The sequence below is a fragment of the Plodia interpunctella genome, chromosome 3 (genome assembly GCF_027563975.2).
Source record: "Plodia interpunctella isolate USDA-ARS_2022_Savannah chromosome 3, ilPloInte3.2, whole genome shotgun sequence".
Lineage (NCBI taxonomy): Eukaryota > Metazoa > Arthropoda > Insecta > Lepidoptera > Pyralidae > Plodia > Plodia interpunctella.
In genome coordinates, this window is record NC_071296.1 from 6,076,913 (window position 1) to 6,102,200 (window position 25,288).

General features: G+C 35.8%; 3 protein-coding genes across 17 annotated transcripts; 2 read left to right on the forward strand and 1 right to left on the reverse strand.

Annotated features, from left to right (window-relative positions):
- The first annotated feature begins 60 nt into the window (after positions 1–60).
- Positions 61–11,295, forward strand: LOC128683848 (actin-binding protein IPP-like). The gene is made up of 10 exons (XM_053769855.1): positions 61–355; positions 556–700; positions 780–918; positions 1,985–2,150; positions 2,626–2,805; positions 3,411–3,571; positions 4,110–4,245; positions 5,302–5,512; positions 6,065–6,285; positions 6,725–11,295. Exons 1-10 carry the CDS (start codon positions 197–199, stop codon positions 6,956–6,958), a joined length of 1,752 nt encoding a protein of 583 aa, XP_053625830.1. The 5' UTR covers positions 61–196; the 3' UTR covers positions 6,959–11,295.
- LOC128683849 (lanC-like protein 2) lies at positions 11,242–18,182 on the reverse strand. 3 transcript variants are annotated; one of them, XM_053769856.2, is made up of 8 exons: positions 17,525–18,182; positions 16,940–17,125; positions 16,178–16,335; positions 15,620–15,758; positions 15,245–15,385; positions 14,984–15,166; positions 13,687–13,833; positions 11,242–11,547 (listed from the first exon to the last, which is right to left on the reverse strand). In XM_053769856.2, exons 1-8 carry the CDS (start codon positions 17,609–17,611, stop codon positions 11,365–11,367), a joined length of 1,224 nt encoding a protein of 407 aa, XP_053625831.1. In that variant the 5' UTR covers positions 17,612–18,182; the 3' UTR covers positions 11,242–11,364. The 3 variants fall into 3 exon arrangements, with proteins under 3 accessions (XP_053625831.1, XP_053625832.1, XP_053625833.1); XM_053769857.2 differs by having other exon boundaries at positions 17,731–18,102; XM_053769858.2 differs by having other exon boundaries at positions 11,242–11,491; positions 17,525–18,102.
- Positions 18,183–18,227: 45 nt separating this feature from the next.
- CrebB (Cyclic-AMP response element binding protein B) lies at positions 18,228–23,381 on the forward strand. 13 transcript variants are annotated; one of them, XM_053769861.2, is made up of 7 exons: positions 18,229–18,563; positions 18,779–19,023; positions 19,214–19,363; positions 19,456–19,618; positions 20,569–20,640; positions 21,406–21,525; positions 21,626–23,381. In XM_053769861.2, exons 2-7 carry the CDS (start codon positions 18,868–18,870, stop codon positions 21,826–21,828), a joined length of 864 nt encoding a protein of 287 aa, XP_053625836.1. In that variant the 5' UTR covers positions 18,229–18,563; positions 18,779–18,867; the 3' UTR covers positions 21,829–23,381. The 13 variants fall into 13 exon arrangements, with proteins under 13 accessions (XP_053625842.1, XP_053625845.1, XP_053625836.1 ...); XM_053769860.1 differs by having other exon boundaries at positions 18,853–19,023; XM_053769864.1 differs by having other exon boundaries at positions 18,853–19,023; positions 21,641–23,381.
- The last annotated feature ends 1,907 nt before the right edge of the window (positions 23,382–25,288 follow it).

Sequence of the window (25,288 nt, forward strand, 5' to 3'; positions counted from 1 at the left end):
CAATGTCAGTAATGTCAAAGTGACATATAATTTACTTTTTTCTTTGTCAAATTTGTCGGATCTATTCTATTCCTACCTATACCTACTACTACTACCTATATTTTTATAAACTACCTATTTGAACTGCAATTTAAAGATTTGAAAAATGATTCTGAATACCTATATATTTAAATGAATTTCATTATTTACTCTAAAAATGTCTGGTAATATATACGATAAAAGTTCTAATAAAAAAGGAGCACGACCTTATACATGTCGGGAATATGCAACAAAAATATCTTCAAATTTACAACATTTTAAGAGGGACGGCAGATTTTGTGACATAGATTTGATATCGGGCAAAACGAGAATCAAGGTATAATTGGCAAATTGGCTTAAATATCATCAGTTGTAAAAGCAAAATTTTAGATTGAAAATGAAGAGTGTGTGAATGGAAATAAAACAACCCTTTTATGTTGTTCAACTATTGTATTAGATTTTTAATAAATAGATACTGTATTTTGGCCTCGTAAGATATGGACATAGAAAATATACACTTTCCTCTAATTGTTTCAGGCTCATCGCGTGGTTCTAGCTGCAAGTTGTGCATATTTTGATGCCATGTTCAGTGCAGGCTTGGAAGAAAGTCAAAAAGGGCATGTAGCTCTTCCAAGTGTGCCGCCAGACATTTTACCAATGATAATAGATTTCATATATACAGGTGATTTTGGTTCTAGTGGTCAATACCTACTATGTACTTGTTATTTTAAATTAAATTTAACTCAACATTTCAATTACAGGTGAAATAATGATTGACAAAGCTAGTGTTCAACACTTACTGATAGCAGCCGACATGCTTCAGCTAAGAGAACTTGTTACAGGATGTGGGGAATATTTAAGGAAAGAATTGCATCCATCAAACGCTTTAGGAATTTTCAGGTGTAGTAAATGATAAATTATGTTTTCATATTTTAAACAGAACCCAACATACAATATTTTTAATTTTTAATATAAATATAATAGGAAAACTCTCACAGATTGAGCTAGCCCCAAAGTAAGTTCGAGACTTGTGTTATGGAATACTAACTCAATGATACTATATTTTGTAAGAAATACATATATAGATAAAAATCCAAGACCCAGGCTGATCAGAAAAAGATCATTTTCCATTATGACCCAACCGGGGATCAAACCCGGGACCTCTTGGATCAAAAGCAAGCACTTTACAACTGCGCCATCAAGGTTGTATTATATTACTAAAATTTTCTTTTTCATTTAATTCATTTGCAAATTAAGCTCTGAAACAACTAGAAAATATAAATGAAAGAATAGGTACAATGAGGAATATCTGCACTGCCATAGGGGATACTGGATGATGGACAAATTTCTAATGCTGCATGGATAATGGATAAACATTATGCTCAGAGTAAAACATTTGAATGACTATGAAATGGCAGGAATAAGGCCTATCATGTTAGTTTTTCTCTTACTCTAAAAGAAAAGAAATGCAAAAAAGAAAATACTTCAAAACTAACAACAACAACTTAGACGGGCTTACAAAGGCTATTGGTTAGATATAGTGCTACCCAGGCAAGTAACAGCTGATTTTCAGCTGATACCCTTGAGGAAGCTTGAATGAGAGCTACATTAGTATATGCAGGTTATAACCAATAACAAAAAAAAAAAAAAGGTAAAATAAAATATCTCATTAATTTAAATATCAAAAAGGATTTACTATTTCGATGATAAATAAATTTGGCTAGATTGGTGGTGTGCAAAGTGTTGGAAATACATGTATCTTTTTTTGTGACTCATTAAGATGCAATTTATACAGTTTCTTAAATGTAAATCTGGTAGTAGCATTTCTAATTGGTGGAGGTATATTTCATATATTAATGTGATGAGAAAGTGAAATGATGTTTTCATCAATTTCATTTTTAAATGCCAATTGCCTTTAACATGCCCATAAGCATTGATGACATGACGATCTTTACATTGCTTTCAGATTCGCCGATGCCCACAATTGCACTGAGTTGGCTGAAGAAGCATTAGCACATGCACAAGCTAATTGGAATATTGTTGCTAATGGAGATGAATTACTGGAACTGCCTCTTCCTCAGTTGATAACATTATTATCTTCTGAACAGCTAAAAGTTGATAGTGAGGCTCAGGTACAATTCAAGTTACATAGTTAGAATAAAATATCAATAACAATGACTTTTAAAAAATTAGAAATTTCAGGACAATTGCATATGCTCCTGTGCATGTTATACTATAAATAAAATTGATAGATGAAAGGCAACAAGAATCCCAAAAAGGCAGCTCACCTCACCACATCCACCCACTATCTGGAGTCACCACTATTCCCAGCGCAGGAAAATATTTGTACCTGTAATCGCAAATATTCGTCTGCCGTTCTGGGTTCTTTGTGCCAATATACATATAAATCTGTGATTGTGCCCATATCTGTGTTTGTTTCCACCAGACCTACACTACAAGCTTAGTGTAGCTCATGTGGACGTGTTATCATAAAATTGTAAATAACCAGAAATGTTTGGTACTTTTTATATGAGTTATTATTATTGATTAAAAAATGATAAACAGTTTGTGATGTACTTGTAAACTAATTTACTCTTGGTTTTCCAGGTGTTATACCCAGCCTTAAGATGGCTGGAACACGATCCCTCTGGGCGGCGCCGTCATTGTTTCGAAGTGTTAGGTCATGTTAGATTGCCTCTCATATCGCCACAAATTTTAGATGAAGCTATTAAAAACGTACAAGACCCTTCAATTGCTGTCGCTTTGAAGACAGTGAGAGTTGATATGGTAAGAATAATTGTAAATTATACATCAAAACCGTAAATCGAAGCATTTTGAGCGAAGCGTTTATATGAAGTGTGAAATATCCATGTACGGTTGAGGTACTGTGCTTTTCTGACTTTTGCTTTTCTGACAAGAATTTATACGACATTGAAGATTTCTTCAGTGCATAAATAGTTTATTGCATTTATCGGGAATCACTATTATAAATATAGCAAATTTAATATAATACATATTAAATTTGCTATATTTATAATAGTTAAGTTTTATTATTTCGATTATGTATTTTATATTCAAACACAATTGTAAATTGTTTAATGAATAAATGATTGATTGATTGTAAATAATGTAAACTCATGTTCTGTCTTTGTCTGAAACTATTCAGATGTTGTGTGTGATTACGCATTTTTAATCTTTTGTTCACATATTTTCCCAGTTTCTTTCCACACAGTCTACTAATTGGCTTTGTGCTCGACTTTTTGGGAAAACAGTGATAAAATACTGTACGCGTTTATATGTACCCCATTTATAAAATACTGGGAGTAAACCCATATATATTAGGTGCCAGAAAATACTGGGACTAAATACATAGATGGGTCTATGTGTGTTAGAAAACAGGCCGTGGCGCTCTAGTCCCGCTGGGAGCGGAGCCCCGCGCACGCGCGCGCCGCGCGCTGCTGCTGGCGGGCGGCTGCTGCCACGACTCCGCGCCCCCGCCGCTCGCCGCCGACAACATACTCTCCTCCGTGCTCAAGTTTGACTTGTACAAGAGGTATCACGACACTGTTTTTGTTTAACTAGTTGCGTCTCAGTCTCAAGCCTGCTATCTCTAAAGCCCGGTTCACATTTTCGTTATTTTCAAGAAATTCTTGGACTCGCACTAATCAGTAGCAGTCCAGATTGTGTGTTTGGACTAAACACTCGCACTTATAACAACTCAAAATATGAACTTGGTTGTCTGGTAGAGAATGCCTTATGTCGTCCACCATTATTATAAAACTGCGAAAATGTAGTCAGATTTTATTGAAGTCGCTTAAATGTATCTGAAATGACTTTAGTAAATGAAACTGTTAACCAGTGTGCAGGTTTCTCACGATGTTTTCCTTAATCGTAAGCAAGTATAGTGGTTATGAAAACTACTATAGGGGTACTGGAAACTACTGTAGAATCTGTTTACGAATCTGATAATAGTTTTCATACTAAACTCGGATTTTGGGTGAAACTGTTTAAGTATTAGGAGGACTGATCGCCCGGTTGATGCTTGCATTGGCGTAGCCCGAGATAAATAATAAGTTCATGTTATTTTTCAGAGAATGGGAAGAGCTAGCACCTATGGGCATTGCCAGAATCCAGCCCGGTGTAGCGACATTGGGAGGCCGAGTTTATGCCGTCGGTGGGGAACAAGGTAGTCAGATCCTTGCCAATGGGGAAGTGTATGATCCGCAGGTAAAATACAACTTATGTCATTTCTTTATATGTCTAGTCGTCGCTTGTGGGAACAAGGGATAAAATTGTTTTTGACGGCCAGGAAAGCGTGCAATTTAATATAATTATGTTCAAATTGTTCAATGGGAGGGTAAAGAAAGTAATCATTTAAATAAGGTGCATATTTACACCAAGCGACCTAATGCTGACACTATTATGAATATGTAACGTTGCGTTTTTCCATTATTTTCTTTGTCAGTTAGTGTAAGTGCTAGCTTTGCACTTAATGCATGTTTTACGTACACAATCCGGAGGCAATGACTAGTGCGAGTCCAAGTATTTCTACTTTGCTTAACTGAAGTGGTGGTGGTGTAATGGTTAAGACGCCCGCCTGTGGATCGAAGTCTCAGGTTCGTATCCTACTCGTGCCATATGAGTTTGTATATCAATCTTGACTCATATTATGTATAGTAGGTAGTTTTCATAAACCATCACTTGCTTCCGGTGAAGGAAAAACATCGTGAGGACACCTGCACATTGGTGGACAGTTAAGTTCACTAGTGTGTATGCAACTACCTGCCACGGTGGCGGTAAGTAGTCGTAAAAGTTATGTCAGATGCCTTTAGGCGACTTGAATAAAATCTGATACCAGTGTTAGCAATGACACACTCGATATAAAACTCGTACGTACACTAATCAAATGCGGACTGTGCTTAACACTAATATAAAAATTCATTGAAGTAGCCCAAAAGCATATATCATTGTGTGTGAGGTGAGAAACTGGAACACGAAAGGGAATTTACCTCAAAAACAGTGTTTACTTCGCTCAGGTAAAACCGTAACAAATTATACACCGAAACCTTCCCCAGGAATCACAACTATCTGTTAAAAAACTCGCATCCTAGTTGTCTAGTTTAGATCTAAGTATACATAGGGACAGACAGACAGCGGGAAGCGACTTTGTTTTATACACTTTAGACTTTGTTTTATAGACTTTGTTTTTGAATTACAATGAATTTGTATCGTTATATATGAATAAATGGTTTTATAACGCCACCTATAATTTTTGTATTTCAGACCGATAAATGGTCAAACATATCGCCGATGAGGGAGGCGCGGTGCGAATTCGGTTTGACCGGGTGGAATGGGCACCTGTACGCTTTCGGCGGCTGGGTGGGTTCCGACATGGGCGCCTCCGTCGAGGTGTACGACCCCGCCGCCGACCAGTGGGCGCCCGCGGGCCGCATGCCCGAGCCCAGGTTCGGCATGGGCGTCGTTAATTTTGAAGGTAGCTTTTTATTTAATTACTATACCGAAGGCAGAAGTTGCATGCCTGTCACTAACACTGCTAGTTTAACATGCAGACTTTCGTATTAATAAATATCATATCACAGCACAAACCAAGTAGATAAATCTGGCAACAGTTTCGCAGCTGTGGAGGACTGCTCGTTATTGTTTCCTAATGGTATACAAAGGCATAGATCTCTGGGGATACAATACAGCCATTTCACTTATTAGAATAAAAAGGTACAAACAGTAGGTCTCTTCAATGTTGGCTTCGACCCCATGAATGCCTCAAACGACCGGGTCCCAATGGACCCACGGCCCGCCCTAAGCTAATATCATGAGTCCCAGGGACACTAACACCAGGGAACTACTAATTGTACTAATATACAAATCGAATACATTATATCAGCTCACCATTATACTTCTCTATAGAAGAACTTAATGAGGCCAATTACAAGGCAATTGCGGTGACTTTGTTACCGGTTTAAATTTATACAATTTGCTATTACACTAGAAAAATAGAAGACTACAATAAAAAACGTAATCGTTTCAGGTCTCATATACATAGTGGGAGGGTGCACGCACACGTGGAGACACACGCGCGACCTGCTGAGCTACCACCCCGCGTCGCGCAAGTGGCAGAAGCTGGCGCCCATGCGGTACCCGCGCAGCCAGGCCGCCGCCGTGGTGCTGGGCAACCATCTCTACGTCATCGGCGGCAACGCGCCGCGTCGCACCGTGCTGGCTTCCGTCGAGCGGTACAGCTTTGATGATGTAAGTATATGGGTTACATTGGAATTGAAGGTTTTGCATTAGATAGATAGATAATAGATTTATCAATAGTTCGAGATGTCGGTATCGAGTTGATTCACAGCTAACCAATCACAGTGCGGCACTGCAATACTACAATTACTCCCTGTGCAATATTAATGAAGTGGTTTTACTGTTGCCTTCTACTTTCTACGCACTAGTTGATAAATCATCAACTAGAGTTCGGGTTTATTAACAATATTTTTCTTTACCAGAAGCGAGTGGTGGTCTAATCAAATTAATATACATACATGAGTTAGATTCGAACCTGGAATCTTACGGTTCACAGGCCGGCGGCGTCTGAATCGATCTCTCACTAGCCGTAATTTTAGTATGAAAGAGTAACGAAGCGAGCATAATGATACCGTTGTATTATATTGACGCGATGGAAGTATCGATTTAGGACTCGTGGGAGGAAGTGGCTTCGTTGCGCGAAGCACGCGCGGGGTGCGCGGCGGGCGCGGCGGGCGGCGTGCTGGTGGTGGCGGGCGGCGACAGCGACAGCGCCGCGCGCGCCTTCTACCGCGCGCGCACTGAGCTGGACAGCGTGGAGCTGTTCCGGCCGCGCGACGCGCAGTGGCTGCCCGGCCCGCCGCTGCCGCATCGCCGCGCCGAGGCCGGCGCCGCGCTGCTCTGACGTCTGCCACCGGTACTGCGCCCCCGCCCCCGGTACTGCCCGATGACGATTTTGTTACAATAATGGTAATCAATTTTTTCTTTGTCTTCGCTTCATGGCTGTACGAACTTAGATCTCTTTGCGTTTCCATAAAAAAATACTCCCTTATTCGATCCATTACGTTCCGGGGTAGTGGGGGATGGGTGCGAGTCGAGTCGCATATGGAAGACACTTTTGGTATTGTATATTTTTCAGTAACTAATAATAATTACTCGAAACACGTACTATTAATTGCAGACAGGTTTTAAAAAGTACAAAAAATATTATTGTAGCTATTTTTATAGAAGAGATTATTATATAAAAATTCAGTAAATATAACGAAATGATCATAAATACCCAAGACTGACAAAAATATAACACGTCCCATCTCGCTTACTTCAAATTAATACAGGGTGGTCAACTTGGAGGTATACAACTTAACAGCTCCTGACTTTTTTGTGGGGCTATCTAAAAGCACGTGTCTATGCATCATCCTTCAGCAATTAAAACAAAATATTTGAGACACAGTCACTGAGATAACGCAGGAAATGTATGAAAATGTAATGAAAAACGCGATGAAAAGGGTTCGCATCTGCGGTGGTGTTAGAGTTCCATGTTTAACTGCCGACCCTAAATACTATATTTAACAAGGAATACTTGAAAGTGTATACCTGTTATTTGGCCACCCTGTATAAGCTGCAGCAATAAATTAGGAATTTATAAATTACATGCTTGATTTGGAATTGGGCCTTCGCTAGGGTCTTGTAGTCGTAGCCTGCCTGACACGTGCAAGCGGTTCACCGAGTTCGGACATTGCGTAGCAACTTATCGTTCCTTGTACAAACGACGAGCGGCTGACAGGTTACCGTCACAAACATGATCATAATATCTACTACACTACACACTACTAATTAGTGTCAAAAAACAAAGTCTGTTTCGACACGACGTGACACAATTTGAAATAAAATATCACGTCATAACACGTCGTTTCTCAATCGATTGATGAAAGGTAACTGCTTCCGGGCTCCCGGCAGTCGAGGATTCCAAAATGTTATGTCCGCCTAGTACCTACTTAGAGTTCTTCGCGCTAATGGGAAAAAAAACCATAGATTTGTGTGTTTCTTCCTCAGCCGTTAAGCGTCAGAGCCGAGGGTCCACTAGCCACTATTTTTTCTTCTACTCTTCGCAATGGTAGTTAGACCATCATTGGTAAAACCGCTTTTCGAGATCACTCTAAAATGCAGCGCCGCGGTGTGAACAAGTAATAAATAAAGTACTCATACATCGCGATACTTAAGATTTTCTTTTAAATTATTAACATCGATAGTGATTAAAAATTGAAAAATTAATTAAAAAACGTAAACAACAAACTAGAAAGATTTCACATCAAACTTTTTTATGAGTAGGTAATAAAAAATCATACAGTACCAAGGAATCGAAAAGGCAATATTTTTCCATCCATCTCTGTCTATCCTATTTCTTTCACATTTTAATTTATTGCGGGCGGAACTATCGCCTACCAGGCGCACACGTTATTTACAAGATTAATATTCACATAAGAGATATATAGACCTAAATTGTACCTAAATTGTTTACTTTGTAATAATTTAAAAAGTTAAATAGCTTCCATTGTTAATAAGATAACATTTCTTATTATCGGTTTTACTTACGTTTTCAATAAACACAGTTCCGTAAAAGCGAGCATTATTAAAAAGTTTATATCGCCCTCTCAGAGACTCAAAGATCTTAGGTATAAAAGCTATGTTTTGAATTTTCATCATCATAATTTGCACAAATCCTGGTGCTGAGGTCAATGAACAATAAGTTGTAAAGATACCGTGACCGTAATTAAAATATAAAAGGATCAAGGATTCACAAAGCGTAACTCTAACGGCTGTGCTCAAAAGATGTCGAATTCGATAAAGCATTTTAAATCTGTAAAAACGGTCTTAATTAAGTTAGCAACATGTTTTTCGAAACGAAGTTGGCTATCGAGGAGAATTCCCAGTTTTTTGCTTCTTCGACTCGTGCAATGTTTTTGTTACAAACTTTGACGGTCACAAGCAAGAATATTAGAAATTTAGAACCAGACCGTTTGTATGGACGAGCCACGCTATCCAAATCCTCATTTATGTTAGATATAGCCTCGTCAACATTTTCCGGTTTTGCAGAGATGTATAGTTGAACATCGTCGGCGTGATACTTGCAATATTTTATGTTCTTTACAAGATCTGCGCCATACACAATAAAAAGAAGAGGACCAAGTATTGGTCCCTGTGGGACACCACGATTTCGAGGTTTCAAGTCGGACAAAATCAATTTTCCATCCTCTTTTCGAATTTTTACACGCTGTGATCGATCCCCAAGGTAGCTACGAAACCAAGCGAGAGAAATGCAATCAAAAGCACGTGAGAAATCCAACAGTGCGAGGCAAGTACCCCTACCGGCATCTTGCTCGGACAGTACATTGTCGACAACATCCAAAAGAGTCAAACTCCCCTTCCTAAAGCCAGACTGATAAATCGGCAAAATGTTATTGGTCTCGATATAATTGGAAAGTTGTAAATATTTCAAGCAACTTAGAAAGATAGGATAAGATGCTTATCGGTCTTAGGTCCTTAGGCACAGCGGGATTATCCACCTTCGGTAATGGTGTAACGGTAGCGGACTTCCATACTCTCGGCACCTTTCCAGAGGTCAATGACTCATTAATCATATGAGTCAAAATATTTAAAGCGCGTTAAGAGTATCATGTCCCGACCGACACCAACGTCCCCCACAGCATTGGTATTAATTGACAGAATAAGCTTAGCAATGTCTTCTTCAGTGACGGAAGTCAAAGAAACTTTGCGACGCCACGCTACTACCGGGAACGTCAAGGAAGAAATCATTAATGGCATTAGCGTCATGAAGGGCATCAGGAAGACAGTCCGTAATTATTTGAATTCTTTACCGGTAAAGTCTTAATGTTTTGCCATAGTAATTTTGAATTTTTTGATATAGAATTTACGAGATGATTATAGTATGCTCTCTGTTCACTCAAAATACTCTTTTTTACTAAATTTTTAAACTCTATGTAATATTGCTTAGAACTATCAGATTCTATCCTTCGATACCTGTCATGAGCCGCATCACGCTCAGCCATCATTAACTTCACGGTATTATACCCTATTTACCATTACGGCTTTATACATCATTGACCAAACATCTTGTATACCCGATTTCATTAAAACGCTCTTGGGGACCAACGCAATCACGAAAAGGCATTCTATGTGCACAAATTGAATAAAAAGACAAGAATAATTATGGTAAATACTTAAAAAACGAAGTATCTACTTATGTCACGATAATATAAAAGTAGAGTTTTCAATGTTGTGAGAGAGGCAGCATGTTGCGGTGCGGACATGTAAAAACAGTTTATTGCTGTGGCTTACGTACCATTATGTACTATAATAAATCTGAGAGAAGAGATCTGCGACTAACTGTCACTGGTTGTACACAAAATGTATACAAAATCAAACTCGATAGCCCTACTTTTACTTTAAATGATATCATGAATTGTTTTTTTTTAAGATTCCTTTTACGATTAAAATAGGCAAATAATATTTTAGTATTATTTTGGATATAAAATGTATTTTAATCAAATTTATTGTACTAATTTGAGCTAAAATGATATGTACTATTCCATACTCGGAACTTCCGTACTTGGACTCGTGTTCTGAAAAGTAGAATTTTATTGACTATAATTATTGTAGTAGTGTTAGTAATATGTTGCTGTAAACCTAGTTTTCCAAATAATTATATAAAATACTTCCAACCTAAAAATAAGATTTTATTGGCCGTAATAAGCAATATAAACACGACTGATATAGCAAGTCTAATTGTGATCCCGGTATACGTTGGGTTACATATGAAGATTGTTATCTCGTAGCTATATTGAAATTAATTAGAACATCAACCCGTCAGTTTTGGGTTGGTTACCTTTTAAATGTAATAAAACAATCATCTCTAAACAGGAGTTGGAAAGCCATTTTGGAATAATGAATTCAACAAGAGACATCTTGTTTTCTTAAATTTCCTTCAATATAGCTAGGGGGTTCAATATTTTTTCTGTTGACTCATTTCAAATGTGGTAAGAATAAAGTATATATTAAAATACTATAATCATTCATTTACCTATACTTATTTTTAAATCTCTACGGCATAGGTAGACACAAGCTGTGTATTTTATAATTTTACTGGGTGATATTAAATACTATGAAATAATTTTAAGTATTGTAATGCATAGTTATATTAATTCTAATAAATATTTTTTACAACATATCGTTTCAATTTGTAGAAAATTAAATCTAACTTGAAATTCAAAACAAACAATAGTAAAATATGAATTACAAACAGAAAGCTGGGAATTTGGCATTCAGAACACGAGACATGTCCTCGGCTAAATAGATCCTCCCCAGCGCGCCTTCAAACAGCGAGGCCGGTCTGTCTGGGTGGTGCAGCTCAGTCCCGGGCCTTTCCAAAGCGCACCATTCCATGAAACAGCAAGCACGGTACAAATGCATCGGGTTCTGGATGAAAGATATTGAACATTACAATGGTTACATTAGAAATATTTATTTTTGGGTATATGAGTTAGTTCTACATTATTTTTTAAATATTATATTGTAGTCACAGTATGTATCTACAGATTGCCAGCACGTACCATGAGCCAAGAACAATCACATAGTATAGTGTGTACGTGTCATGTCACGATAAATAAATAGATAAATATATTAGGGCAAATCACACAGATTGAGCTAGCCCCAACGTAAGTTCTAGACTTGTGTTATGGGATACTAACTCAACGATACTATATTCTATAAAATATACATATATAGATAAACATCCAAGACCCGGGCCAATCAGAAAAAGATCATTTTCCATAATGAGCCGACCGGGGATCGAACCCAAGACCTCTTGGTTCAGAGGCAAGCACTTTATCACTTCGCCACCGAGGTCGTCGATAAAGTTGATGGCAAACAAGTTAGATCGAAAAACCTAGTAACAACATTTTGTTGTCTAATGTACCTCACGAATTAATTAACAGGCTCCCAATTTTGATAGCAATTGAAAGTATTTTGTCTCATCCATCCAGTGGAGCCCGCGGTTGTACTTGTATCATATATATCCTTACCTTACATCTTTATATGTATATATAAAAGCGAAAAACTCTCACTCACGTATCACGAAATCTAGAAAACTACTGAGCCCATAAAGATTAAATTTTGTGATGATTGTGATTAGGAGACGTCCGCTAAGAAAGGACATTTCCAAACTCCATCTCTAAGGGGGTGAAATAGGGTTTGCCAGTTTGTATGAAACTTCGTCATTTTTGAAGTGAGACACATGAAATTTTTAATTTAAATTTGCAGTTGGTAAAAAATAATAATGCATTAATTAGATTTTGGAAATTACATCCCTACAGGGGTAAAATAGGGGTTGCAAATTTGTATGAAACGAAGTGAGACATATGAATTTTTTTTCATGAATCTTTTCATTGCAGGACAAGTTTCGGAACCAGACACGTAGCGGAAATCGTAGCGGGAAATGGGAAATTGAACTAAAGAAATTGAAATTGTACTTCGATTCCTTTTAAGTGCTGAAATTCACGCGTGCGAAGCCGCGGGCAAAAACTAGTCACATGTCTGTCTAATCGTGGCGATAAACTCAGAAATACTAGATGGATTACTATTGCACAGCTTTCACCAAAAGATAGTATGATTCCTGAGGAAGGTTGAAGTGTATAATTTGTTATGGTTTCACCCGCGCGAAGTAGCAATACGGGCCGCTAGTTATTTATAAAAATCGATCAAGTGCTTCGAGTTAAAGTGGCTATTACACTACACGGTATTCAAGGTCCGGTAGTTAGGGAGGGCGTGGCTCCTTGCAAGTTCAAGCTCCTGCACTGAACACCGGCTCCCTCACTCTCTGTGTACAGTCTGAGTATGAACGCCGATAGACGTATCATTGGCACCTATTGTCTAAAACATTATAAAAAGCAGTGATTGTCGTGGCTTTGGTAGTTCATAATATAGAAGAAAAAAAGAGGAGGAAAAGGATCTGGGTCATGCAATACTTGAAATTAAGAGAAAAGCACTCCAATATATGTATGTATATGGATACTCAGTGCTCTGGAACTAATCAAAATGGTGAACTAAATTAAACTGGCGTCTAATCAAAATGGCGACCGGGCTTCGAGGCACTAAAAAATACCTAACCGCTCTCTGCGCTAGCCGCGAGACGATGTGAATTCCCTAACTGCCCTGAATGTTATTACACTACTCGATCGTAAGGGCGATTAAGGAGCAAGGCTTGCCGAGTCCGCCCGGTCGCCCTAGTTAGGGACTCTTACTATCTAACTCTTATTACACCACCCTTAGTTAGGGTAAGAGTCCCTTGAAATTGGGTAGTGTAATAGGTCCTTAAGACTCGCGCATCGAGGGTATTCGGTTTAGTTTGTGCGCATTTACGGTTTTCAGATTTTTTTTCTTTAAATGTTGGTCTGTGACTGTCTCACAATAACAATACTTCATACATACCCATATTATAGATATTTGTTTGGTTTATATAACCTTAGGAGCCTGCAGCTAAAACTAGTGTCACCTGCATAGTATCCATTATGAGTGCACGTTTATAATAATAAAAATTGAGTACACGAGATACGTTACCTTCGTAGCCTGGAACAACTGTATAAAACCATATGCGTTTCCACTGACTCCGTGACATAAACTGTATCCTTTGGAGCAAAGCCCCCTCTGCCATATGACATCACCACATTGCACTGCAATCTTCAAATACCTTTCGTCGTCATAAATCTGTAATTATTATGAAAATCTGAGACTTTAGTGTGAGACGTTCTTTATTATATAATAGCTTTTGCCCGCGGCTTCGCCCGTAGAAAAATCTAAATTTTTGTAGTAAGTAATTTTTTTATCGCATATTCTGTAATCATATTATATGATTCAAATTCGCATTTTTCTCATCTTTAGTTCAATTTCCTGTTTCCCGCTGCGTGTCTCGTCCCGCAAACATGTCCAATCCCGCTTCCTGCTATGTAATGTAGATATCCCGTACCGTTTCCAACATATTGTGCCATCATATTATTCGCGATGTGTCCCATTCCGTTTTCCTTTTCCATTCCCTTCCCCGTTTCCCTTCTAATTATATCTATATCAGACTTTCAACGATAAAAAAAATGTTTATATTCTGTTTACACTTTTCTACAAATTTCTTAAGTAAATCGGATCCGTGGATTGTTATTTTAATTTTCCTACAGGACCCTCCTCATTTTCCGGGATGAAATGTCTATTAAGATTTAAGTTAACTCGGGATTCCGGGGCATTTTTTATTCATAATTAGTTTTTCAATTATCCTACGGGAACCTGACCATTTACCGGGATGAAATGTATCTAATTTTCCTACAGGACCCTCCTCATTTTCCGGGATGAAATGTCTAAGATGTTAACCCGGGACTCCGAGGCATTTTTGATTCATAATTAGTTTTTCAATTATCCTACGGGAACCTGACCATTTACCGGGATGAAATGTATCTAAGATGTTAACCCGGTATATAAGGTACCTACATACCAAATTTTTAGCAAATCGGTCCAGTAGATTTCGAGTGATGCGCGTTCAGACAGACAGACAGACAAAAATTTCCAAAACTATATTTTCGTCATCTATATCAGTAACTAAGTATATTCCGTGAAGAATTAAAAAAATATATCTAATGTACAAATTTGGCCTTTCTTCAATTTTATTATATGTATTGATTTCTATGGAATCGAAGAAATTACGACTCTTGATCTACCTTGACCAGGCAGTGTTTTTTTTAAATCTATAGATAAAAAAAGGCGTGAACATAACAACATGTACAGTTCAGAGAAGTACTAACTTAAACTAAATGAAACCATGGGGTTGTATTTTAAGAATTGTACAATTATTGCCGGATGGCCATTCACTTACCTGGTGTGCCAAAAGACACAATGGGATAAACCCCGGAGCCCCATGACACCATTGAACCAATCTGTCGCGAGCATTACTACTCAATGACGATGGGAAGTTTCCACTGGGGAAACGTTGAGTTAAAAGCCAATCAATCGCTGTTTTGACAACTTTTTTTTCAGCAGTAGTAATATATGCATTAGCCTGTAAATAAAAACAAGGTGTTTTAATGTACATTTAAAAAGAAAAGTTGTTATGATGAGTACATAAATAAAAGTTTACCTGTAAGAGCATATACATTATTCCAGCCATACCATGCGCTGCACCGAAATAAATTTTATCATGCCAGTCCCATAACAGAGGAGTATCAAATTTCATTTGTGCAGAAAATTGCTTTCCTGATTTTAGTATAGACGATATGACCTAAAATGTTTGAAAGTTATTAAAATTCATTGTCAGTGGTTTAGGAGAGGAGCCTCAATATGGTTTGCACGGAACTATGTAGCAGTCATTTATTTAAATGTAAAAATAGAAATTTAGTATACATATAGTATATAGGTATATCATTATTTACATCTCGAGTGTAAAATGAAGATCTCGAATTTTATTTTTATGCGTGATAAAAAATATTTATACTTAATTGGATTAGTTATTTACCTTTTCAAAGTGGCAAACCGGTATTACATCTTTTGCAGGGATATGCTTAGTAACAAATAGTAAAGCATAAAGATATCCAGCTTTCCCATACAGTAACTCATCCGGCGAATCTTCCAATAATGATACTAATGACATAAGTCTGAAAAACAGCAATGTCCTTTTATTACTGGCTAACGTCCGACTGACCACTACTGAGTTTTGCGGCAGGGGGTTCTGTTGAGGCTTAGTAAGCAACTACACAACTAACAAACTATGTATAAGTCAATTCGGCTAACTCATTCTCATCTGAGAGTTATCTGGTTTCTTTCACTGCCAGTTTTCCAAGAGAGTTCACACATACAGCACAGCATTGTAATTTCTGTGACACAATTATTTTTCGTGTGGATTCTGCTAACAATTTTTCAATATCAAGTCTCAATTATATTAAAATAGTAAGTTTTGTTACACTTAAGACAGTTCTAATTTAAGTTGAAGAAAATCGAAAAGCCTATTAGCAGAATCCACACCTAGATACTTTTTGACCTCTTAAGCTAGATTTAAACATGTAAATATACTTGCCTAAGAGCTAATTCTTTATAATCGGGATATTTTTCAGGTCGTTTATTGCCTAACTTATATGATATAACAGTAGCCAAAGCTAAAGGACCAGCGTCACCACACATGAAACTGATTCTGTGACGTTTTAAATTGTTTATATCAATGTAATTCAAAGCCTTCTGCAAAATAAACAAGAGGTTTAAATTCCTCAATTTAGTTCAAAACTTGACAGCTGATGAATTCTTTAAAATAAATTTTAGCACTAATACTCGTAGTAACCTGGATATTAGTAATTTCACTTTGGTTAAAATTCATACTTGAGTTAATTTAAGTACCAAAATTATGACTTCATTATACTATATTTTATATAAATGATTTTGCTTTGAAACATTAAGTTTTATTATAAGTCCCTGGTGCGACATTTTGCATAAGAGACATTCTGAGAAAGAGATATTCTGCGAAAGAGATGTTTTGCACATGAGCCGGTTTCTGAGATAATAACCGTTAAAGTTGAAATAAAATTCTGTCAACGTTGAAATAAAAACAGTTAGGTTTTGCCAGCTAATTCATCAAGATACATTCATGAGAGAAGTGCATGGAACACTTATGTTGGAAACAATTAAACTGTTATCTCTAGTTATTAGATTATATGTGATTACTTTGCTCTATATATCTTATCTGAACATTAAGCATTGAAATCCAGAATGCTTTGTTTTGTGGTAAAAAGTTAGTTAAGTTAGTAAATTTTGGTTAATGGTAGAGGTACATTTCATTGAGTATTACCTTCAGTAATTCAACATTACTATCATTTTTACCCAATGAACAACATGACAAGTAATACAATGCCATTCCTGCTGATCCAGTATAAATAGTTCCATCATAAAAAATATCACTTTGCATGTCAGTTGTTACCAAATGTAACTTTGATCTTTTATAGTTCTGCAGCTTTTCTTGAAACTCGCTGGATATCTAAAAATAAATGAAGACTATATTATACAATGTTTTATGTAACACTAACTGACGGAATTCTCACATGTTTATAAAAATAATCCTAAGTGTGATTTAGCTCAGTGTCCATGAAATGTACTATTGTAAAGCTATAAAATTGTCATTTACTAAAATTTTCTAATAAATTGAATAATTTATGTAAAATATTATTTGGATAAGTTAAAATTATTATTGAGAACAACATTTACAATGAAAATATAAATTTTGAAACAATTATTTCTGTTATATTCACACTAATTCAATGAGATCAACAACACTTTCCTTGTAACAATGGTGCAATAACAGTGCTAATTTAAATGTATAAATATAGTTTCATAAAACATGGGTTCTAAGAAGTCAATGTGCCAATAAAAAACTCACCTCATCTCGGGATTCTGTTAATATATTATTTGTTGTTACAGGAGAATAATCTTTGAAGTTATTTTCAAAGGATCCTTTTGATATCATATTATTTATATAGTTTTTGCTTTTCAAAATATTCAATGTTTTACGTTGGTATTTAGGAACTTGCAAAGTTAGATATGTACATTGCTGCAAAGCAATCAAACTGCTAAGCTTTTTATTACCTATTACAAGATTGTTGATTTAACGCCGGCTCACATAAAATGTATCAGTAAATACACAATACTTTATGGATATAAACAAACTTCAGAACAATCTAAATTAATAAACAAAATGTTAGATTTTGTTGTACAATTTCTTGAACTGGAGAATTTACTAATTTTTATTTACAACTTAGGTAACTAGGTAGGTTACCTACAACAAAGACAAATAAATTCAAATTGTCAATGTCAAGTCAAGTTCATATAGGTAGGCACTGTTGTACGAATCACTTATCCATGAGGTTGGGAACGGTAGAAAAAAGAGAAAATATACCAATTTAACGCCCTATAATGTATAAGTAAAATTAGTATGTTGACAAGGGCCTCTCCATATGATCTATTCTCAGTCTATTCTCTAAGGGTTAGGCCATGGGTAGGCCGCACGCAGTCCTGCTTGGCATTTCGTATATAAAAACAATAGGTTTTTTTGACAGTAACAGCCGTCAACAATCAAATGTCATTAAATTGTTAAATCTATGCCTACATAAAATAAAAACCTTTTTCTTTCAAATTTTATTTTATCAATCAATACCAATTCTTATTTTTGCTTGCATTGCTAAAATTATCGCAAGTTTCAATGACTTCCTTTTGTTTGTCAGATATTTAGTAGTAGTGAAAAAGAAAAGGAATGAAATGTGCGCATGCGTCTGACTATTTTCGGCCATATTGTTATGACGCATTCAAGATCATAGGTCTCCGCCAGTGACGAGTCTTCTCGCAGTTGACGTGGCTACTACGTACCATCCCGTTCGCCCACTCCGGACGCAGCATAGACGGTGACGAGGAATACGTAACTGGTGAGTGCTTGTATTGAAGACTAAACTTGTAACCTGTCACGGTCATATTTATTTGGATTTACAAAATATGGATGTTAGATACAAAGGACACTTTCAAGAACCTATACAAATCATCAAAGTGTCAAAAATATGTTGCGTATTTATTAGACGCAATACTATGACGCGATGATTCGGTGTTAGGATTTTCCATTGCAAATGCGGTTTTTCCATTCTAGTGAAGACTTCCACTGCACATTACCTAATAAGTGGGAAAGCAAGGAATACATGGAGATGACCTTGAACGTTTTAGGTGACCTAAGTGGTTATGGACGGAATGGTGGAGGAGAATGGCACTTCTGGTGGAGCGGGTGCTTCTGATCCGCTGGCTGGTGCAGGGTCATCTGCCGCCGCCACTCAACACGTTGTCGCGGTCACCAGTATCGTCCAGCTCACACTGCCTACACAGGCCCCCTCTGCACAGGTAGCTTTTGTTTTCATATGCATGCCTTTGGAATTCTTATTACATGATATCTCTTGAAAAATATTGTTTACTGAGAGTTGAGAACACTGAGATTTTGATTAAATAATTATCTGTTTATATTAATGTACAATATGTTGTAAAATATAATTACAAGGAGATACCACATACAATAAAAATGTGAATGTTGCAGGTCCAAAGTGTGATTCAACCAAACCAGCAGTCAGTCATTCAGACGGCATCTAATTTACAATCTGTTCAGTTGCCAAAAGGGAATGTCATACTTGTGAGCAAACCTAACTCTGTCATACATACCACTCAAGGATCTTTGCAAACATTGCAGGTAGGCTATATCTAAATAGGACTGCATTTCTGCTATTATTAAACTTCTATATTTTGACAAGTAATACATACAAGATTATATACTAAATGCAGATAAAACCAGAGCCGAATACAGTAATTGGAACACAAGGCCAGTCATGTAGTGATGACAGTTGCAGCGATGATGAAAGTCCAAAGCGGAAATACAGAGAGATGTTGAGCCGACGTCCATCTTATAGAAAAATTCTAAATGATCTAGGAGGTGCTGAAATTGCAGGTATGAATCTTATTCACTTTTTTAATAGCATGCATTTCATTTTTATTACAGCAACAAACAGTTTTATTTAAAGTAGGTATATTGCATATAAACTTTGAATGCCATTTGAATGTAGGTGCATGAGATAACTGCTCTATTTGTAAGAGGTCTATGTAAAAGATCCAAAATCTACATCCAAAGTAACCAATAAAACTTTATTTATCTGTGGTGTCTAGATAGGTACAATTTCACCTGTTTCACCACTTTCCTATAAAATCTATACTATTATTATAAAGAGGTAAGCGTTTATGAGTTTGTATGTTTGAGGCGGGTAATCTCCGAAACTACAGAACTAATTTCAAAAATTCTTTCACCATTAGAAAAGTACATTATCCAAGAGAAAATATAGCCTATAGCTTTTTTCTCAAAATTTCCACAATGTTGAAGCCGGGCAACATCTAGTATATTATAATCAGACAGACTGATAGATAAATCAAATATATGTATTTAGCTAAATTGGCCAGTTAGCAATATTCAACACTTGTGGAACACTATTTTGAATGCTATCTTTTTAATATGTTACATATAGACAGACACTTTATGAGAAAGCTGTGAAACATGTTTTTTTACAACAAATATGTTTTTTTTCACATGTCATGTATTTTTGGAGTCTATTTTTAAATAAAAAAGTGGTTAAGTATGAGTAATATAAAGATTGTGCTTTTTTACACAAATTTATTTTAATGAGCCCTAGATTTAAAAAAAAGGAAAACAAACTTATGGATATTACTCTTATTATTAGTCAATAAATGAAATTCTTTCCAAATGACAAACAAGTGTAACACAATTTGTATGAGTTGAGAAATAAAAACCCAGGACCTCTCAAAGCCAGATAAGTGTGTTAACCACTACAGCATGGAAAAAATAAAAACCGTGAAGTTTCAAAGTATAAGAACATAATAATATTACAGAAAATCGCATGGGATCTAAACCAGGATGTGAGAACGAAGTGTCGCTGTCATCTTCTTTGTCATTTGCACCAGGTCAGTTTAATGTGCTGCCGCTGACACTTCTTGTTTCTGTGTGCAACATGTGTCACTAACCTGTTACAAATCATCACATCTGTCCTTACATCTCATTACCATTTTACAATACTTTGAAACTTGTTACAAGCCGATGTTAACATGCATTAAAAGTGAATCAAACTTTCCTACTTCATTTTATATTTCAGCAGTATGTGGTCGTATCAATAAATGACTGTCAGACTCATTTAAATATATTGTCCTGTATTTTATGATATATGATTGGGCTTTTCACCACTCTTTACAAGGGTGCGTCATAATTTCTAATTATATTTTTTGCCAACAAAATAAGTAATACTTTCTTCAAAATTGGAGATGACGTCATTTTGAAGTAGACTTCGACGGTTGACTCATTTGAAATCCTACCCGATGACGTAAGACAACATCGCCGGCGGCGTTCGGATGACGTCATGCTGAATTAGTACCTTTGTACCTATCTTGACAACTTCTATAAACTAAACAAAATGCCTACATATTCTTTTATCAAGTTTGACTAATATTAAATATTATTTGTAATGTCATGTGTGGACTTAAAATAAATTCCAAATACAATTTGATTCATTTTATTTTGTATTTGTGTATAGACTTTATTGAGAGCACAATCTTTATATAGCATATTCATTCACACAGGTATTCGTTAGAAGACCTGTTGTATCATCGAAAATGATTTAAATATCATTATTAGTAAGACACATTATGGTATAGGTTTATTAAATATGTTGACAGTGATTCCAGCCGGAGCTCTGCAAGGAGAGAGCGGTCTGCACACGCTGGCTGTGTCGGGAGCGGCAGGGGGAGGGGCTATTGTACAATACGCAAACCAAGATGCGCAGTTCTATGTGCCCGGTTAGTATCCTCACATCCAAATATATATATAAATATTTACAAAAATGAATGAGATACTATAATCCATCGAAAACCCGAACAAATCGTACTATCTTTGCAGGTCCAATTCTAGAAGATCAAACACGAAAACGTGAATTACGATTGCTCAAGAACCGTGAAGCTGCGAGAGAATGCCGGCGTAAAAAGAAGGAATACATAAAATGTCTCGAAAACAGGGTTGCCGTGCTTGAAAATCAGAATAAAGCACTGATAGAGGAACTTAAATCTCTGAAAGAACTGTATTGCCAACAAAAGACAGAATGAGGCCCAGCCGGCTAACCGGGTGTGCCACCGCCCTGCCGGTGAGAGCTTTTGAGGCACACATTGTCACTTTGTGCTCGCGTGTTGCTTTGGACGGGACTAGGTGCCGTTTTCGGTGTCCTGAACTCCCGACTGTGGACTTGATTGTCTTTTTGAATCAGGATTCTAACTTATCCTGACTAATTCACAGATTACCATTTTAATATCAGGTGAATGTAAGTACTGTTAGATTCTTTTAATATGTTGAATTGTTAATACTATCTGTTTTACTATTTCTGTTCTGTTATTGTTTTGATATCAATTTCTATGAATTTATTTAGACACACTAGAAATATCAACTAGGTCCTGTTTACCATACTGTATTTTTCAAACGGTTTGTAATAAATAATAAATGATTTTCTTAGTAACAAAATATAATCGACCATTCCACTTGATGCAACTGGCTGGTGTTAGACTAGAATCTTTTGTGCCATTTTAAAATTTTATAGAAAAAATTGCTAACATTATTTTAAACTATCATCAGTAAACTATATTAAAATATTTTACCTTATCAAACTACCTTTTGCCATTATCGTAGATACCTTGTTTCTTTTAATTTATTTCTCTTGAGACTTTTTTACTTTATTTCGTTCATATTTACAGTTGTATCATGAATGATGATTTAACTTTGTTTATAATAAACAGGATTCATTATTTTTTAAAGCATGTGTGTCTGTGATTAAAAGATATTGATGAAATTTTCCTCTATGATATAATAATTACTATTATATAAATAAACTGTTGTTAATTATTTTCAACACCTACTTGGTGTTTGTGGATAAGCCAAAGTTAATATTTAGTTTTATTGTGCAATAGCCATATTGCAATGTACAGGTTAATCTCTTTCTCTTCAAATGAAATATATATCTCAGAAGAAAAATAAAAAAATGTAAATTATGTATAAATTTTATTAAGAATGTAAAAAAATATTATGTATATTGAAAAATGTGTATATATACATTTATGTGGACGAGGAGGAATGGTCGATGTTGCATATCATCACATAAAATGTTTTTAATTGCATTTTAAGCTAATCACTATTTTAGGGAATGTTGATTGCGGTTTTATGATTCAACAGACACCATTCTTTCATTAGTTTCACAAAATATGTTTTTTTTGTGAAAGGGTAATTTTAATTGACTATCAAGAGTAAATATTAGATTTTAATAGATGGTTTTTGCCATGATTGAAACTGTTATTTGTTTACAGAGCTTCAAAGTATTTTTTAATTGGTACATTATGTACAGTTTTATTATACCATAATTATTTTGTGTAATTAAGAAGGAAATGTAATCAATCATGGCAAATCATATTTAAGGTTAATTATAGACATTGTGCAAAGTGCCTTTAAATTTAGAATGAGTAAAATTTATACCAAGATAGCTTTTTATGTTAACTTAATGCTATTTATAAATATTAATAATATTGATTGTTTGATGTACTATTGTGTGTTATTCTTTTTAATATAGTATTTTTGTCCATTTCTAATTTAGAATAATACAATCTTAATCATCGTTCATTTGGTTTTAACCTACCACAAACATACATCAATAATAAAACCCATGTACAAGATGGTAAAGTCCACTAAGAATGAAACCTGAAATAAGATGGAAGTAACAGGGTGTCCACTTTCTTTCGGGAGAAAAGTCAGGGACGCTCAGTGGAAGTGGTCAGGAAAATCACTGAAATCGAGGGGCTACCTGAAGTCAGGGAAAATTTTTGTGGAAACTTTTCTCGTGTTTAATTTACAAATTGGTTTCATAACTGAAATTTAAATCCCAGTAAACATTATTGTCTATCCAATATTTTTATGGAATAAATGTATTATATATATCTTTCCATAAGACTTGTCTAACCCAAGCCTCCTTACACTTTCGTCTCTCAGGCAATCATCCAACTCTTTTTCGGTTTCCCTCTTCCTCCAAGAACATCAAGACAAAATTATGTGACCACCCAAGTGTGGTCGTCACATTGCTTATTCTCGTCCTTCATGCTTATACAAGAATACATATTACTTGCCACCACTGTCGTGCCCCCAGATAGGTAATAGCTAATTTTATATTAAAGATGGTTTTAGCGTAAAATTATAATTTCGGATTGTTTTCGTATTTATTAAAAACTACAAAACCTTGCCAAAAATTTCCAGACTATTGCATAAAATTTTTCATTTTAATGCAATAATTGGAAATTAAAAAAAAATTGTATGGGAAAAGTCAAATCTATTTTTTTAAATATATTTAATATTTAAAAAATACAAATTAAAATCTGCAATTTGGTTGTATACCAAGGCGCGCGCAAAATGGATTTCCTGCGTATATGTGTATATTCAGCAAGAAGATTATAAATAGATTCTATTATAGAATAGAATACACTACTGGCTGAACAAAAAAAAAAATTAAGACAAGCGATCCCACTTTTGAAAAATTTAAAAATTACTAGGTTTGTCCTTTTTAACCGATTTCCTAAAAAGGAGGAGAGCTGTTTGATTCGCATTCGACTAAATTCGCTGAGTGCATTTCTCCTCTAGCACGACAAACATGTACAACGGACGATAGGAAAAAGCGAGAATAGAGATAGTAACTAGCTTTCCACATTTCAGAGTGCAAATTTTGATGACAGCCACTCGGGCTGGCTTCATTCATTCAATATGTGATATCCATGACTCATCCGTATATAATAAGTAAAGAAAAGTTATAGATAAAACTGGAGAGAACATTCCTAAATAATTTTTTAAGCGAAAAAGCAAATCTTACTAATTTTAAAGTGCAGCTAAGTATAGCTGCACTTTCGGGGCGTAATCGATTACATTTGTAATCTGATTGATATACAGAATAGAATCAAGTACTTCCAATCGATACGAAAGTAATTTAATTACCTAAATTTTTGTTCAGAGATCACAAAATATTTTTTTACTTGCGACCCTGTCCGGTTTGTGGAGAAGTTAGGTGAGTAGCAAGTCTTTGTTTGAGTCTGTTGCGGCAAGTCTGTTGGCACCTTTTGCGAAATAGTTCCAATAAATACAAAACACTCGACTCTACGTCGTAAGTGGTAAACCATAACAGGCAGGCTAGGCATGGGGCCTTAGACCTGGACCTCCGAATCTTGAGACCGCCTCGTAATCCATATTTTTGTGGTTTGTTCGATATAGGACAGATACCCCAAAATCGAAAAAATCTGGTACCCTACCAAATCGGTTTGAATCGCTAGTGAAAAACTATTTTGAAAGTAATTTCCAATATATTCGATTCTGTCTTGATTTTTTTCAAGATTATATTGTGTAAAATCCTGCCCAGAGATTATAAAATTTAATGTCAATGTTTGCCCATCTCTGGCCATACCATATTTATCAACTAGTAATTAGGAGGAATATATATTTAAAAAACATGAAAAATAACGATGTTGTAGTCGTCGCGTCCCCGTAGAC